The following is a 17,361-nucleotide window of genomic DNA, read 5'->3' on the forward strand; positions in this document are numbered from 1 at the left end:
TGCTGTGAAAAATCTGTTAGTTAGGTTCCGTTTGTGGATAGGGATCAGAAACCAGGGAATAAATCTGGACTGATCAGGCAGCTATGAGTGTTGGTCTCAGACTGGCTTGGCTTTCACCCAGGTGTGCAGTTTTGGGGTTACTCCTTTGTCTACCATCAGCAAGGAAAACCATAGTAGAAGCCAATGTCCTTCAGGGCACTAAGTTAGGAAGCTGACTGTCCAGTTGTTATGGCATGGCCATAACAAGAAGCTGGCCTTGATGATGTCTAAGGTTCTTTCCTGTTCTAACAGTGTCTGGTGGGAAGGTGGTTTTGAGACCCAGAGCCAAAGAAGCAGAAATCACAGAAAATTGATGTTCACTACTTTATTGCATGTTTCTGGGGACAACTTGGATGACTTGAACTCTGTGAATTCATGGCCAGTTGCAACAGGAACAACGGGCATCAAAGACAAGGCCTGTCTGGCAGTGTTCCTGGTAGGTCTGCCCATTCACACAGTCATAGAAGGCGTTCTTGTTGGTGGGGTCGGGATAAAGGCCGCTGGCCCTGTTGGCACAGAAGCCACTGCCGCTGGAACTTCCCCCAGAGCTGCTACTGCCACTGCTGCTGCCACCACTGCCACCACTGCCGTGACTAGGAGCTTCAGTGATGGGGGCAATGGGCTCGGCAGGGGCCTTACAGCCTGGGAAAGAAGGAGTAGGTCATTAGTCTCTGCTCATGGTCTCAGGTGCATGAGGTATCCACTCCCTCTCAGGTCCTGCTCCAGGTTCTTTCCTCCAGGGCTTTGTGTGGTCGTTCCCCACTGCCTTGGGCTTCCTCTCCTCATGTTCCCATCTTGGCCTGCCTGATCAACCTCTGACACATTCTTCAAGCTCCCATTTTTACAGGAAGCCTTCCTTGACCACTCTAACCTTCAGTGACTTCTCCCTCTTACGAAATCACAGAATTTATCATCCAAACCACATATTCATCATTCAATTATATACTGCCAAAGGCAAAACTTATTATTTAAATTTTAATATGTGCATGAGGTATCTCAGCTTGTCTGGAAATTCCTCCTAGCCAGGAACCTTAGCTCATGCCTCTTGGCATCTACCAGTAGTTCTCAAATTTTTCCCCCTCAGGGCACAGGATTATTTTTTGCCGGGAGGGATCAGGGCACCCTCCAGGAGAGTCAGGGGATACATGTGATTGTGAGTGTACATTCCAAAAAATTCCTTGAACCCCCAGGCCCAGTATGTGAGATCCTCTTCTCTCTAGTATCTCGCAGAGTGCTGCCCACATTGTTGTCATATTCTTTTTCATTCTTTGAATGAATAAATGGACAGTATTGGATGACCTGGGACTGTCCCTGATAAGCTACCCTGATTGGCTTGGCAGTCATTTGTTGACTCGGGGTTTTCCCCTAATTTTGAATTGAAGAAGATCCTAATTTGGCCAGATTCCATAATTTCCAGAGACACTGTGACTCTGGGGACTAGGTGGCCCATCTCTCTAGTGGAAAGTAATCAGATATTAAGAGTGTTTGAGTTCCTCTCCCTCTCTTCACTTTCAAGTTCCAGGGATTGGAAGAATTCCTTTTCTCAGTGCTATGATCACCCTAGCAAGTACTGAGGAAGGAGAGGGGAAGGGGAAAGAGAACATCTGCAGCTGCCACTCACTTGCACTCTCCAGACCCAGGGCTTTCTTCAAGGTGTTGATCAGGGGGAATTTTCCCTGGTTACAGAAAGTTCCGGTGAAGTCATCCAGATCAATGGCCCAGACCATGGCTCCTGCAAAGTTATTCTTCTTCAGCCACTCAGCCTGTGGGTGCAAGATAGATGTTAGCTCCAGGTCCACACTTGGGTTCTCCTAAGACTTTGGGCTACAAATAGTGTTGAATGGCCTCAAGGGAGCCCAGAGAAACACTCTACCTTGATTTGGAAGCTTCTGGGGTCGTCAAAACCAACCCAGTCACTGCCTTTGTAAGCATAGGGGACATCCTCAGAAGCCTCCCACACCTGAGTAGCACCATCCTTCAGGAAGGGGCAGATCTGAGAAAAGAGAAGAATGAGGCCAGAAGGTTGACAAAAGGTGTCAGGAAAGGCATCGAGTATAAGCTTTAAATGTTTTTAAGTTTTAAAAAATTATCACAAATTTCACAAACATGAGCATTTCCGTTTATATAATAGAAGAGAAAGGAGTCGTTTAGTCAGTGATCAATCATTGTGTATTCATTATGTGTCAGGACTATCCTAAGGGCTGAGGATAAAAGAAAGCCATAAGCTAGTCTTTGCTTTCAAGGAGCTCACCCACTAATGGGGAGGCATTGTGTCCATATCGATGAACAAATAGAATACACACAGGATAAGTTGTAGATAATCAGGAGAAAGGCACTAAGATTAAGGACTAGAAAAGGCTTCTTGCAGGAGGTGGGACTTTAGCTGAGACTTGGAAGGAGCCAGGAAAGCTAGCAGGTGGAGATAAGGAGGGAGAAATTCAGTCATGGGGGACAGCCAGTGAACATGTCTTCAATAGGGACATAGGGTATCGATAAAGAGATGGGAATGTGAGGAACCTCAAGGAGACCTGTCACCTTAGAGAATCTGGAGAGGAGTAAGGTGTAAGAAGATTAAAAAGTTAGGAAGAGGGAAGTTAGGAAGGGCTTTCAAAGCCAAACAGAATTTTATATTTGATCCTGGAGGTCACAGAGAGCTCTTGAGTTGATTGAATTGGAGATGGGGTGACTTGGTTAGATTTGCACTTTAGGAGGATTAATTGGGTATCTGAACGGAGGATGGGCTGTAATAGGAGAGACTTGAGACAGGTTGACCAACCAGCAGGATAAGGCATGGTCTAGGTGTGAGGTGATGAGGGCTTGTGGCAGGATTGTGACAATGTCAGAGAGAAGGGGGCATATAGGAGAGATGTTAGAAAGGTAGAAACGACCTAACTGAGCAGCTGATCAGAAAAGGGAGATGAGAGAAGGTGGGGAGATGAGGGTGATGTCTAGGCTGAAAGCCTGGGAGTTTGGAAAGATGGTGGTACTCTCAATAGTAACAGAGAATTTCAGAAGTAGAAGGGTTTTGGGGCAAGGATAATGAGTTCAGTTTTGAACATGCTAAGTTTGCTGTTTGTCCTTCATTCTCAAAGAGTACCATGACATCAGGAAGGTGATGCCATGACATGCAAGTGAATTGGAGGCTATGGAACACAGAGGGTCAGACACAACTGAAATGACTGAATAACAAATGCAAAAGGCAGTTAGAGATTGGAGTTCAGGAGAGAAATTAGGGCCAGACAAATAAATTTGAGAACCTTTTGCATAGAATTCATGGGAAGCTCTGTGACCATCAAGTGAAATAGTACAGAGGAATAAGTAAAAAGAAGATTGTAAATTAAACTGTGAATTAATGTAAGCCATTTCAAAGGGAAAGCACATAAACCTTTTGTGAACTTAATTAACATTGGGATTCTAAATCCTGACCCTTTTTAGATACTCATTTTCAATAATTAAAAGGATGATGGGAGGTTTAAAGGAAGAGTCACGTACCGGATGATTACCAGATCTCTTTCAACTATAATATCTGATGATTACACTACTCAGCTGCTTTGGAAGGAAGGGTACCCTTCTCTAGATGTAGGAAAACCCTGTGCTGATTACAGTAACTGCTAACCCCAGGTCTCTGAGCATGGTCTGCACAAAACCTGAATGAGATCCCAACTTAAATAGGCAAATGCTCACATACATCTTACCTCCAATCTGAAACACTACTTATTTATTTCAAGAACCTATGATTTTGCTTATGTGAATACTGTTTCTCCTGATGCAGATGACAATGCTTCCATGCCTTAAATAGCTTCATCAACTGCTGTGGCCAAAACTCATCATTGTTCACTGGCCAACCCTCTACTCTGAATTTCAATACACTGGTCCTAAGCCAAGAGAGTATAATTGGACCCAGATTGGAAGTCTGTCTAAATTGACAGAACCCACCAAAGTGTGTTCTCTACTGCTATAGTTCAGAGAACCCACCGAATTAGACTAGAACTTTGGTTCAAGTCCTTCTGTGAATAAACCCTTTGTAATATAATCAAATTTTCCATGTCCAAATGTTAATAATATAGTACAAAAAAGAAAGTCAAACATTGTTGGGGAGAAACATGACGTTTGTATTTTTATCTACAAGTAAAGAGTCACAAGTAACTTTTATCATCTTCATATAGCTTTTTAGCTACATACCTCGTAGTAAGCCCAGAATCCAGCCTGCCTAGTGTAGGATCCAGCAGGGCCTGGGCCAGTGGTGGGTGCCCCAATGCCGTTGTTAGAGGGGTTGCTCAGCATGAAAGTATGTCCATAGGATGGGAATCCAACAATGAGCTTCTCAGGGGGAGCTCCATGGTCCTTCCAGAAGTTCATGGCATAATCCTAGAACAAAAGCACATTAGATAGCTCTGGTCCCATCCTTCCCTCTTTCCTTCTCCATCTCTCCCTGCCTCCCCAGTATGTAAGGGATCTTGCCCTCATCCGGTCTTATGACACCATTATTCATTTATTACTTTCAACTTATTATTCTAGTTATTTGTGTCTATGGGCAGCCAGGTGGCATGGTGGATAGAGCATTGGACCTGGAGACAGGAAGATCTGAGTTCAGATTCAGCCTCAGATATCACTTAACTCTGTTTGCCTCAGTTCCTCATCTATAAAATGAGCTACAGAAGGAAATGGCAAACCACTCCAGGATATTTGCCAAGAAAACCCCAAATAGGGTAAAGAAGAGTCAGACACAACTGAAACAGCTGAACACCAACAACAAATGCCATGTCTTTCCTGTTAGATTGTTAGCCTAACAATGGTAACCACCAAACATGACTTACTTATTTTTGTATCTTCCCTAGTACTCAGCACACTCTATTTCTTCTAAATGTCTGGTCCCGCATTGCTAAAAGAGAATGGGAATGCATGGCCATGTACGAGGAATTAAGCTGGTCTATAAGTCCCCTCTCTTGTCCTAACTGATGTGGCTGTCAGAACATTCTTAATGGTCTGTGAATTAGCTTCCCATTAGAGGCAGTGACTCGAGCACTGGACCTGGAGTCAGGAAGACCTGAGTTCAAATATGACATTAGATGCTTCCGTACTGTGTGTTTCTGGGTATCATTCAATCTCTTCCTCTGTTTGGGGCATGTACCCTTCCAGAGTTGTGAACATCAAAAAAAAAAAACTATATTTGAAAGGCATTAGCTCAGTTCCTGGCTTATAGTAGGTGCTTAATAAACACTTATTTCTTTCCTTCTTATCCTAAAGACTTAGTAATTAGAAAACTCATCGACTTAACAACTTTGCTATTTCTGTTGAGGGCACAGTCATCATCCCAAATATTCTTTATTGAAATCTTAGTGTTGTTATGGATGTTTCTTCCTCACTTCTTCTGCCCTCAGCCCACCCATTTCCTGTCCAATCTATGACCAAGTCCCATTAATTTTATCTCAGAACTGTCTTTTGCTTATCCTCTGTTCTCCACTCACTCTGCTTAAACCACCACGGATCAGGCCATCTATATCTACCTCTTGGTTCATGTTAACAAGCACCCTTCTAACTAGTCTCCTTGCTTCTAGCCTCAGCCCTCCCTAATGTATTCTGTTAAGATAATCTTCATAATGTACAATTCTAAGCATGGCACTTTCCTGCTCAGAAACGTTCTGCAGCTCCCCACTGTCTACTAGATAAAATCTTCATTTTTCTCCATAGAGTATAAGATTGGCTCCAGGGGCAGCCAGGTAGCACAGCGAGTAAGAGCACCGGCTCCAGTGTTGAGAAGACCTGGAGATCGAATCCCGGGCTCAGACACTTAGCACCCACCCAGAAACACCTGGCTGTGTAACCTTGAGCAAGTTACTTAACACCAATTGCTTAGGGGCAGCCAGGTGGCTCAGTGAGTAAGAGCACCGGCTCCAGTGTCGGTATGACCTGGATCAAATCTGGGCTCAGATACTCAGCACCACACCCAGAAATAACTGGCCGTGTAACCTTGAGCAAGTTACTTAACCCCGATAGCTTTTAAAAAAAAAAGATTGGCTCCAACTCTCATAGGATTCACATACTCATTGTTCCAGATAAACCGCAGTATTTAGCTACTCTTCCTCTCCTATTTCTCTGTTTCTATGTAGGCTCCCTTGCTGTGGCTACAAGATATGTTCTAGATCTTTCCCTTACTAGTGTTGGTCAGTTAATAAGCATTTATTAAGCACGTAATGCATACCAACACTTTCATGTCACGTTTTATCTTACATCATGCTTGTTTATGTATACGCTGGAGATTCTGTCTCTCCATCAACTGTATTAGAATGTCACCTCCTTCAGGGCAGGCCCTGGCTTGTTTTTCACCTCTACTTATTGAAACCTTTCTCTTTTTTCAAAGGGGCTCACTCAGATGCTACCTCATCCATTAAACTTATCCCAATACCTCCATCTGTGGTGATCTCATCTACCTCATTTTTTACAGAATTTTCTCTTAAACATCTATCTGGGTCCTATTACAATCTACATTGCATAGAACTTATTTGGAAACCTCGTTTTGTGATTCTGCGAATGATATGGCAGCTAGGTGGTGTGCTGGGTTTTGAGGAAGTTTTGAGTTCTAGTCTCCCTTCAGACATTTACTGGTTGTGAGACCCCGGGCAAGCCTCTTAACCTTTTTGATCATTGGTTTAAAGCTCTATAAAATGAGGACAATAATGGCATTTACTTCATAGGGATATTGTGAGGATCAAAGGAGAAAATATCTGTAAAGCACTTTAAAGAACCTTAAAGTTCTTATAGAAATGTTATCACCATCATCACCATCATCATCATCATCACGATCATCAGCTCCTCAAAGCTGCATTTTTCATGTCTCTGACCTGAGAGACTAGTGAAGTTCCTTACACATAGTAGACAATTAATACATCTGTGTGGAATATAATTAAATCTCTCAGTTATATTTACGACCTTGTTGTATTTCAGACCTGATTTCAGTTCTCTGAAGGTCTCATGATGTGTAGGGAACTCACCACATTGAGGTAAGCATTGCTGCCAGTATCACTTGGGTTTTTGTAAAGGGGGCTGTTCTCGCCAGTGTAACCCTCCCAGGAACCATGGAGGTCATAGGTCATGACGTGGAAGAAGTCCAGATACCTGGGAAGGAGAACAGGATTGAAATAGATCTCTAGCCAGTGTGATGGACTGAGGACTGGCTTTCTCAGCACTAATGACAGATGATGCCTAGAGACACTTGGAAGACCAACCGCAGTACTCACTGAGAGAGCTGGGGGATGTCATAGCCAGCCTCAATGTTGGAGATGCCGGCAGCCACAGCAGCAGTGACCATCAGCCTGGGTTTGTTGATCTGCTTGGCTTCCTGCTCAAAGGCTTCACGCATTTCCTGTGGGTGAGCAGAAGAGAGCAAGTGGTCAGCAGCCCAGAGTTAGATTTCTCTGGCAGCTCTCTGAACCAGGAGCTTCCATTGATGACCCTTCAGTATACATCACTGATTCAATTCAGTTCATAGGATTATGGCAGCATAGACCTTTTCTTGTTGCTCAGTGTGATGACTGGTACATAGTAATCATTTCATAAATGCTTTTTGCTTGATTGATTATAAGGGGGCTCAGAGACCATCAAGCATTTATTAAGTATCAGCCACCAAGAATAAAAACAAAAACAAAACAAAAGCCTCATCAAAACCAACACAAACAAAACAAAAAACAAAATGAAATAGTCTCTGACGTCAAGAAGCTTACATATTACAAGTAGCAGTGGGGGTTGTGTGTGTATGGTGGTGGCAGAACACATACACAATTAAGTAAATACAGAATGCATGTGATATAAATACAAAGCAATATGGGTAGTCTGAGAATCACTAACAACTAAGGAAATCAGGAAAGACCTGTTGGAAGTGTTGTTATTTAAGCTGAACCTTTAAGAAAGCCAGGGGCTTAAAGATACAGAGATGAGGAGGGAGAGTGTACCAGGTATGGGATACAGCCTGTGCAAAGGAACAGAGATGAAAGATGGAATATCATGGAGAAAAGCAAATTTGGCTAGAATGTAGAATGTAGGGAAGAAGTTATGTATAACCAGCCTGGATAAAAATCAGTTGAAGTTAGACTGTGAAGCGATCTAAATGCCAAACAGAAGGGTTGATATTTTTTGCCTATAGGTAATAGGGAGCCACTAGAGTTTATTGAGTAGGGGAGTGATATGGTGAGATCCATGCTCTAGAAATACCAGTTTGGCAGTTCTGTGGATGTTGGTTTGGAAGAGGGTGAGACTGGAAGCAGGGAGATCCATTAAGAATGTATTGCAGTAGTCTAGGCAAGAGATTTTAAGAGCCTGAAATAGTATGTTTGTGGTGTTGAGTTGAGTGAAGGGGAGAGATACGAAATAAACAATACTTGGAAGGGGGGAGATTGGATAAGGGGTAGTGGAAAAGTCAGTGTCAGTTTAGAGTCAAAATGAGTGTAGAAGATCTCCCAAGGCACCTACGTTCTTTGCATTGTCTTACTGGAATTGGCCACGCACTTCTCAGTCATACTCAGATGTGTCCGGCTTACCTTGACCAGGACAGTGAAGAGGTTCTTGTCCTGTGGAGTGCTGCCTCGAGACCCAGGGTACTCCCAGTCAAAGTCCAACCCATCAAACTCATACTGGCGCAGGAATTTGATGACTGATTTGATGAAGGTCTGGCGGTTCTCAGAAGTGGAAACCATGGTGTTGAATCTGAAGGAGAAAGAAGATGAAGTCAGGAAATTCATATGCAGATTGCACCAATCTGTAGTCTTCTTCACCTTTCCGGGTGACCTGTAACTCTGCTGATAAGACATCTCAGACGGTATCCGTCTCCAACTCAGTCCATCTCATTTCTCTCCTGTGCCAAAGCAGGGAAGTAGCCATGATTCTCAAGCTGGGAATGTCTAGACCAGGGGTTAGCAAACTATTGCCTTGGGGTAAAATTGGGCCTGCTCTCTATTTTCATATACTACCCCCTAAGAATGGTTTTTACAACGTAAAAATATAAACATCATGGGCCTTAGGATAACATGCAGCAGGTAGATCTGGCTTTTAGCCTGCAGTTGGTTTCCATTGTCACCCTATCTTTGTCTTTCACATCTTCCTTCTTTTCTTTTCCCAAAATCTTATTGCTTTTATTTTCTCAACATTTCTAGAAGCTGTCTTCTTTATTTCTCTTTAGTCATTCTTCTTTTCCACACCCTAATTTCCCTTTTGGTTGTTATATTCCTCCTCTCTCTGGACTCTCCTCCCACAATGGGACCCTTCAACCAATTCTTGTAGGTATTTTTGGCTATGGTTCAGCAAGTCCAAATTCTTCACAAGTTGCTTCCTTAAAGGCACCCCAACCCTGACCAGTTCACTTCTCTTGTGAGCTAACCTAACCCTACACCTATAATTTCTGCTGTATCTGGTCATACAAACACAATGGCACCTTTGTGTATTCCCTCCTCTCCTACCTGTGATCTTTCTTCCAAGATATATTTAGTGCTAATAACTCTCCCCTGGCCCTACCTCATCACTGTCTCTCTCTCTCTTTTTTTTCTTTTTGGGGGGCAATTGGGGTTTAGTGACTTGCCCAAGGTCACACAGCTAGTTTTTTTGTGTGTGTTAAGTGTCGGAGGCCGGATCGGAGCTCAGGTCGTCCTGACTCCAGGGCTGGTGCTCTATTCACTGTGCCACCTAGCCGCCCCCTCCTCATCACTCTCTACAACATTTAAACAGTTCCTGAGTTCCTACAGTCTCTACCAACTAACTAAAGGTAAAATGGTGATTCCTTAAATATGGAGCCTCTTTGACCTCATTATCACCACCTTCTCCAATATACTAACTCCATTAGATAAACACACCTGTAACCACATCCTCAGTTCATGCCAGGGCTATTATCTTATAACCATATCCTTAGAATAATAGAATCTGAAAATTGAAAGGTACCTCAGAGGTCATATAACATCACCCCTATCTGAGCAATAATCCTTCCTATTACATTCCCAACAAGTAATCATTCACCCACTTGCTTGAATGCTTCCAATCATGGAGAAATCATTAGCCATTGAGGTAACACATTCTACTCTCATACAACCTTCGTTTTTCCTAGGCACAGTCAAAAATCTTCTCTTCCTATTTGAAGGAGATTATCATGTCTTTCCTAAGCAGACTCTTCTCCAGGTTAGAAATCCTCATTTTTTTCAACAGATCTTTGTATAGCATGGCCCAGGAGCCCTTCCCCATCCAGGTTGCCCTTTTTAGGATAAGCTTTGGATGAGTCACACTTCTTTTCTAGACCCTGATCTTCCTTTTACTTCATTGTACCCTCTTCCTCATGTCATGTCCTGTTATGTCATGTCCAGCCCCAAATGTGATACCTGATACTGAATAGAGTAGTCCAGCCAGGAAGACTCCTTTTTCTACTTCAATAATTATAGACTGTTGAAGCTAGAAGGGCCCTTAGAGATTATCTCTGAGATTTCTTAACTTGAGGGAAAGGGGTCCATGAACTTGGGTTTAAAAAATGTTTTGATAATTGTATTTCAATATAACTGGCATCCTTGGCTTTATTTTATGCATCTAAAAGCATTCTTTTGAGAAAGTGTCCACAGGTTTTCCCAGACTGCCAAAGGGGTAACTGGAACAAAAAAGGGTGAAGAATCCTTTCTCTGTTTCAGGACCCTCATTTTACAGCAGAGGAATCCAAGGCACAGAAAGGTTGATATTTTTTTTTCCAGAAGGTCACATTGCTAGCATTAATAACCAGTCTTTAGTCTCCTAGGCTAGTAAAAGCATCTTCAGATAAAGCCCAAGGAAAAACCTCTGTATGTTGAATTCTGCCTTAGAGCAAAAATTCTAGCAATGTTACTTTAAAGAAAAAAGAAGACTGGGTCTCTCCATCTCACCTGGCTGGAAGTATGGGGGCTACTCATGGGCCCCATCCCCTCTGATCAGCACAGGGGCTTTTATCTGCTCCATTTCCCACCTAGATATGTTTGCCTCTAATTAGTCAATGTAAATGGACTTCCATTTCAAGGGGGGCTTGCAATGTGGATGCCAGACTGACCCCTGATCAGCTTAGCATACTGCAGTTCAGGGCTTTCCACCAGAAGAGAGCTGCCAGCCTCAGCTCCCAAGGGGTGTGACCACCATGACTAGCAGCCATAATTATTTTATACATGTTTGCTTTATCTTGGTCTTCCAATCTCAGTAAGAGTGTCAGAATTACCCTATAAGATTCTTTAATGCAGGGTAAAATTGGGCTTCATGTCCTTTTGCTTTGTGTTGCTACTTACAAGGAGGATCCTAAATCCTTCTGAGTCAATTATGATACTAATCTTAAGGAAAGACTTACGGGGCAGTTCCAAAGTTCCAGCCTCCAATTGCCAGTAGAGTCTTCAGCTCACTGTTCCTATAGAGACAGAATAAAGAGGGAATGTCAAAACCTACATGCACTTACTGATTTGCAATAGCTTTTCATGGGAACAGTGATTGCCTGGGTAGTTAAGTAGGAAGGTCTTTGGAACAGATTGGATGAGGTACCAAAGAACTGTTGTTAGGTTGTTATAGATGTTCCTTGTGGAGTTAACATTGGTCAGTGTCCTTGGGCCTTTTGTGACTAAGACTACAATGTTCATTCTTGCTTTTTATTTTTTTGGAGGGGGGAAGGCAAGGCAATCGGGGTTAAGTGACTTGCCCAAGGTCACATGGCTAGTAAGTGTTAAATGTTTGAGGTCGGATTTGAACTCAAGTCCTCCTGACTCCAGGGCTGGTGCTCTATTCACTGCACCACCTAGCCACCCCAGCAAGGTTCATTCTTGAAAAGAAAAGACACTGTCAGCATTATTTGAATACCCGCTATTCACCTAATTTTCAAACTTAGCTGTTACATTAGTAGAGGGTATGGCTTCTGCTCCATCAGAGGAATTTGCAAATCTTAGCACGGAAAGAGACTTGAATGGCTCTTTAGCTGTACCACCTCCCAGTTGCTGTTAGAACAAAAGGCCTCAGTTCTGAGATTTCTGTCTTCATCTGAATAAATTGAAATTGTGAGGCACACCCAACAGAAATTATTTCCTCCCAGCATCGGTATATGTTGAAATCACCTTGAGATCAACTAATCCAACCACCTTAGGCAGCTAGTGTTACCATGGTGCATAAAATGCTGGGCCTGGAGTCAGGAAGACTCATCTTCCTGAGTTCTAATCTAGCCTCAGACATTTCCTAGCTGTGTGACCCTGGGCAAGTCACAACCCTATAAGGTGGGTAGTACAAGTATTATTATCTCCATTTTACAAATGAAGGAACTGAGATGCAGAGTGGTTCAATGACTTGCCCATGGTCACACCTAGCTATTAAGTACTAGAGATAGGAACCCTGGTCCTCTTTCTACTACAACGGGCTCACTGTACCATGCCTGAAATTCCAGTAGCTGGTAGCAAGTAGATGTGGTACCACTTAGCCTAACAGATTCTTTCCAGGCTAAAAGAGATTAGAGATTAAGAAACAGGATGGAAGCTGTTGTGCTTTTTTCCAAAAGTAGAACTCTTTATTTAATTAATAGCACAAATAAAATAATTCATCTCTGTAAGAGATAAGTATTAAAAAAGAAATGGTGTTGGGATGGCCAGGTGGTGCAGTGAGTAAGAGCACTGGCCCCAGAATCGGGAGACTTGGGATCAGTTCCGGGCTCATATACTTAACACCCACACAAAACAACTGGCTGTGTAACCTTGAGCAAGTTACTTAATCCCGATTGCTTAGGGGTGGCCAGGTGGCTCAGCAAGTAAGAGCACCGGCTCCAGTGTTGGGATGACCTGGATCAAATCCAGGCTCAGATACTCAGCACCACACCCAGAAATAACTGGCCATGTAACCTTGAGCAAGTTACTTAACCCCGATTGCTTTAAAAAAAAATAGTGTTAAGATCAAGATTTTTCAAAATATTATTGTTATTGTTATTTTATTATTATTTCTTATATTTTTTCAAAATAGAATGTTTAGGGACAGAAAACACCTTCTAGCTTATTATGAATAAGATTTATCTGTTGTTCTTTGATTTTATCTTAACCTTCCTTTTAACAATTACACCTTCAATCTTGGTACATCTTACCACAGATAATCATTTCATCCTCTACCTTGCATAGATACAAGGTCTTGGGTGAAATCTGACACTGAGTGAATTGTGTTGGGTAGGCTTGCTCACCTATCTCACTGGTGCCAAACTCAAAAAGAAATGGGGGCATAAAACTCTGCATAAGGGTTCATTATCACATTTTCCATTATAAAGATACCTGTGGTCTGCATATTGGCTTAATTTTAAAATTTAACGTCTATATTTTATTGTATTTTTACTTATTTTGTTAAATGTTTCCCAATTTTAACCTGGCTTGGGCAGCCCTTGGGAATGTCATGGGTTTCTTGTTTGATGCCTCTGTCCTAGCTAATAACTTGCAAGAGGATCTCAATCTTTGCCTGCAGCTTCTTTCACTCTCTAGCTGGTCTTCTTCCTACTGGTTCTTTCCGTATCTAAATCTTGGCTACACTATACTGGATATCCCCTCTAACGCTGTGATTCCCAACTTCGAAGATATAGGCATCTTGATAATCCAGCTGTTAGTGTAGATAATTCCTAAGGTTGGATCTTTGATTCTTCTTGATGCTCAATTATTGTTATTTAACTAGTCTTTCAGTTCCTGTTAAATATCATTTATAAACTAGGTCATACATCAACTTCTACCATTCTTAGAGATTGCTTTTTGTTTCAGTGCTTACTGGAATATTTTCCTTTAATCATTTACTCCTCATTATTGTTGGAATGGAAGTTCCTTGACAGTAGGGATTATTGCATTCTTTGTCTTTGTACCCCCAGAACTTACTGATTTGCAATAATTTCTCGTAGGGAGAGTGATTGATTGCATAGCTCAGTGGGAAGGTCTAGGATAGTGTCTGACATATAGTAAGTGCTTAATTAATGCTTGTCAATGGATTGATACTTTCCAGTGAAGACCTACTTTGATGCTACTCTCCTTTTCTTCCAGACTTTTAAAAAACATATATTTTTAACAGAAAAGTAACTTTAAAATATACTTCATTATAACCTCCAAAGAAGAAAATGGTACTTAAGAAATTTTTAATGGACTAGATGGAATACTTTTAATAACCAGTTGGTGTGGGCAGTTCTTGGATGTTCTCAACAGAGAGTAGACTCCTAGAGGAGAAATTACTCTCCATGCCAGCCTCAGAAGTAACAAGACTATATCAAAAATCCAGGTGGCATGCATATGCCTCAGATGCCTCCAGTCCTAAATGCCAAATAAGTTGGGTTTATGTTTAATATGAAAAATAGTGACTTAAAAGTCTTGTTTAAGCTCCCTCATGTGATTGCAAGCTCCTCAAGGGCAGGGACTGTCTTTTGCCTTTTTTGTATCCATAGAATTTAGCATGGTGCCTGACATATAGTAGGTGCTTAATAATTGTTTATCAGTTGATTGTTGACTGATTGACCTTCATTTGATTAGTCTAGGAGATTCTAGCCCAGTGTCAAACACTAGCCCTTTACTCCTCCTTACTTGTTTTTCAGACCGTTGAAGGATTTGTAGAGGGTCACGTCATTCCATTCGATTGTGGTGATCTCATTGTTGCTCATCCCAGCAAAAGCATAGATCAAGTGAGTACAGAGGCAGGGGTCGATGTCATCGGGCTTGAAGCGCCCCAGGCCTGGCCTGTACTGGGCCCAGTTGGTGAAGTAGCATGTCAGATGGTAGGCAGAGCCTGTTGGCAGGAAGGAGCAAATATCATGGTGAGGGACAGCCTCAGAGCCTGTTCATTCATTCATTCATTCATTCATCCACCCATTCATTCACGATTCATTCATTCATTCAGTCACATATTCATTCATTCATTCACACATTCATTAATTCAACAAGCATTTATTAAGCACCTACTGGGTGCCAGACACTGGCAATGCCATGACAAAAATGAAACAGTCTCTCCCCTCCAGAAGCTTACATTCTACTAGTGGAAAGAACATACACATGTAAGTAAAAACCTATAAGACATCTATCTACATATGTATACACACATATATATGTATGTATGTGTGTGTGTGTACACACACAAACCACATATGAAGTAATTTCAGGGGTAGAAGAGGACACTAATAAATGGGTACGGGGGTGTAAGGAAGTGATCAGGATAGGTCTCCTGTAAGATGTAGCACTTAAACTGAGCTTTGAGGAATAGCAAGAATAACTAGCATTTATAGAGGATTTTAAGTATGTAAAGCATTTTTTACATACATCATCTCATCCGATTCTAACAACACCCCTGGGTGATAGCTTCTATTATTATCCCTAATTATAGATGACCAAATTGAGGCTGAGAATTTAAATGACCTGCCCATGGTCATAAAGTTAGTATCTCAGGCAGGAGTTGAATTCATATCTTCATGACTCAAAGGCCTATGTTCCATATGCCCTGCCATCTAGCTGCTTATGGATTTTTCTTTCTTCTTCTTCAGCAGTTGAATGTGAGGAGGGAGAGCATTGTGAGCATGGGGTACAGCCTGTACCAAGACAGGAGAGAGATGATGGAGTGGAACAACCAACTTGTCTGGAGTATAATGTGTGCAGAGGGGAATAACATGTAACAATCCTGGGAAGGTAGGCTGGACTTGTTCTTTAGAAAGCTCCCACACAAATTCCCGGGAGGGTTTTGGGCAAGTCGGTCTCCTTACATTCAGTCGTTGCGAGTGGGATTGGTAGTGTCAATAGTCTTAGAGATGAGTTCAAAGATCTGTACCTGCTACTTTGCAACTAGAAAGAAATGTCCATTGGCCCACTTCACACCTGGTGGCTCACCTTCCTCTTTTAGCTTGCCCTGGGCACCTTCCTCTGATGCACTAACTGTCCAGACCAAGCTTTTAATGGAAGTCTTGCTCAAAGCAAAATGAAAGAAGGAAAAATCACTGGCATTAGAGCTGAAATCCCTCCTCAGACATTTACTAGCTGTGTAACCTTGGGCAACGTACTTAACCTCTCTCAACCTCTGTAAAATGGAGATGCCATTATTTTTACTACATATTGTGAAGAAAACACTTTGTCAATGATAAATGAGAGCCTATTATAATGCTGATTCAATACTTCAAAGAGCTATAATTTCACAGGTGTGAATAGACCCTTCACAGATGTAGATTATAGCTGGTCTGTGATTTAATAGATGATTTTTGAGAGGTATCTGGCTAAAAAATTGATCAGGCTTTGGCCAACCTCAATGATGAACCTTTCTGATCTTAATTAAGACATTGAGGGACCTGAGGTGAACCCCATGACAGGATTCCCTGAGGAACCATAAAAGGAGGACTGAAATAGAAGGGATGGTGAACCAAGGAAAATGCTCATATGAATGATGAATTAAGCAGTGTTATCTTTGGACTTTCAGTCTGGTATCAGGGGCAAGATTCAGGCTCTTATTATCCTTCTTTAGAAAAAGCTGAGAGAGCAAGTCTCCCTAGGAGTATAGTAATGCTCTGTGGGAATGTGGGTAATAGCTTTGGATGACCTGACAGAGGGCAGTTATTGGAGGAATAATCCCCAAAGTCATTTCCATCTGAACTTGGGTTTTGAGTAGTAGAGTGACTGCTCTGAGTAGGTCCAGCTATTCCAACAAGTTGGCCTTCTCTGAGCTCACGCGATATAATGTACAAAGAAATTATCTGTGCTTGGATGTTTGAGAGAATGAAGACGACTGTGAGGATATTAGAAAAAGAGGTGAGGGAGAGGGGTAAAGCAGAAGGCTATGACTTACCCAGCTGGGCAAGCAGCACTAGGGCCAGACCTAAAGAAGAAAAAAAACATCAATTAATAAACATTTATTAAGCATCTATTAAGTACCTACCAACCACTTTAATAGGTGGACAGAAGCTGGGTTGCACAGTGGTTAGAGTTCCTGACTCCAGGCCCAGTGCTGCATCCATTAAATCACTATCCAGCTACAGGGGCTTTTGCTTTTCTCTCTACTCCCTGTGTCTAGGACAGTGGTTCCCAACATTTTTTGTTCTTTGAACAACATTAAATAACAACAACAAAAATGTGAACATTCAGGGTAATCTACTGTATTACTCGTAATATTCTTTATAATTATTTTCTTTTCAAGGTACCATTAAATAATTTTTTGTGCAAACCCCTTGAACCTTCATCACAAACCACCTGGAAAAATGTCTAGCACAACAGTAGTTACTTAATAAATGCTTGATGATTGATCGATTGATTCCAAGACATAGACAAAAAAATGAAATAGATGCTGTCCTTGGTGAACTTACGTTCTAGAACAGGGACTCTTAAC

General features: G+C 42.0%; 1 protein-coding gene across 1 annotated transcript in view; it reads right to left on the minus strand.

Annotated features, from left to right (window-relative positions):
• Nucleotides 1–412: 412 nt before the first annotated feature.
• The window catches only part of CHIA (chitinase acidic), a 24,421-nt gene continuing 7,472 nt past the window's right edge, over nt 413–17,361 (minus strand). Inside the window, exons 2-11 of the mRNA XM_069089283.1 lie at nt 16,825–16,854; nt 14,589–14,790; nt 11,372–11,428; nt 8,574–8,739; nt 7,278–7,402; nt 7,032–7,155; nt 4,222–4,407; nt 1,913–2,032; nt 1,661–1,802; nt 413–681 (exon numbers count right to left, since the gene is read on the minus strand). Coding sequence (XP_068945384.1) covers nt 413–681; nt 1,661–1,802; nt 1,913–2,032; nt 4,222–4,407; nt 7,032–7,155; nt 7,278–7,402; nt 8,574–8,739; nt 11,372–11,428; nt 14,589–14,790; nt 16,825–16,854 — 1,421 coding nt within the window. The remainder of the gene's footprint in view (nt 682–1,660; nt 1,803–1,912; nt 2,033–4,221; nt 4,408–7,031; nt 7,156–7,277; nt 7,403–8,573; nt 8,740–11,371; nt 11,429–14,588; nt 14,791–16,824; nt 16,855–17,361) is intronic.

This window comes from Petaurus breviceps, unplaced genomic scaffold (genome assembly GCF_028583685.1).
Source record: "Petaurus breviceps papuanus isolate PSGF00001 unplaced genomic scaffold, PetGlider_PUasm1.0 186, whole genome shotgun sequence".
In the NCBI taxonomy this organism is placed as follows: Eukaryota; Metazoa; Chordata; class Mammalia; order Diprotodontia; family Petauridae; genus Petaurus; species Petaurus breviceps.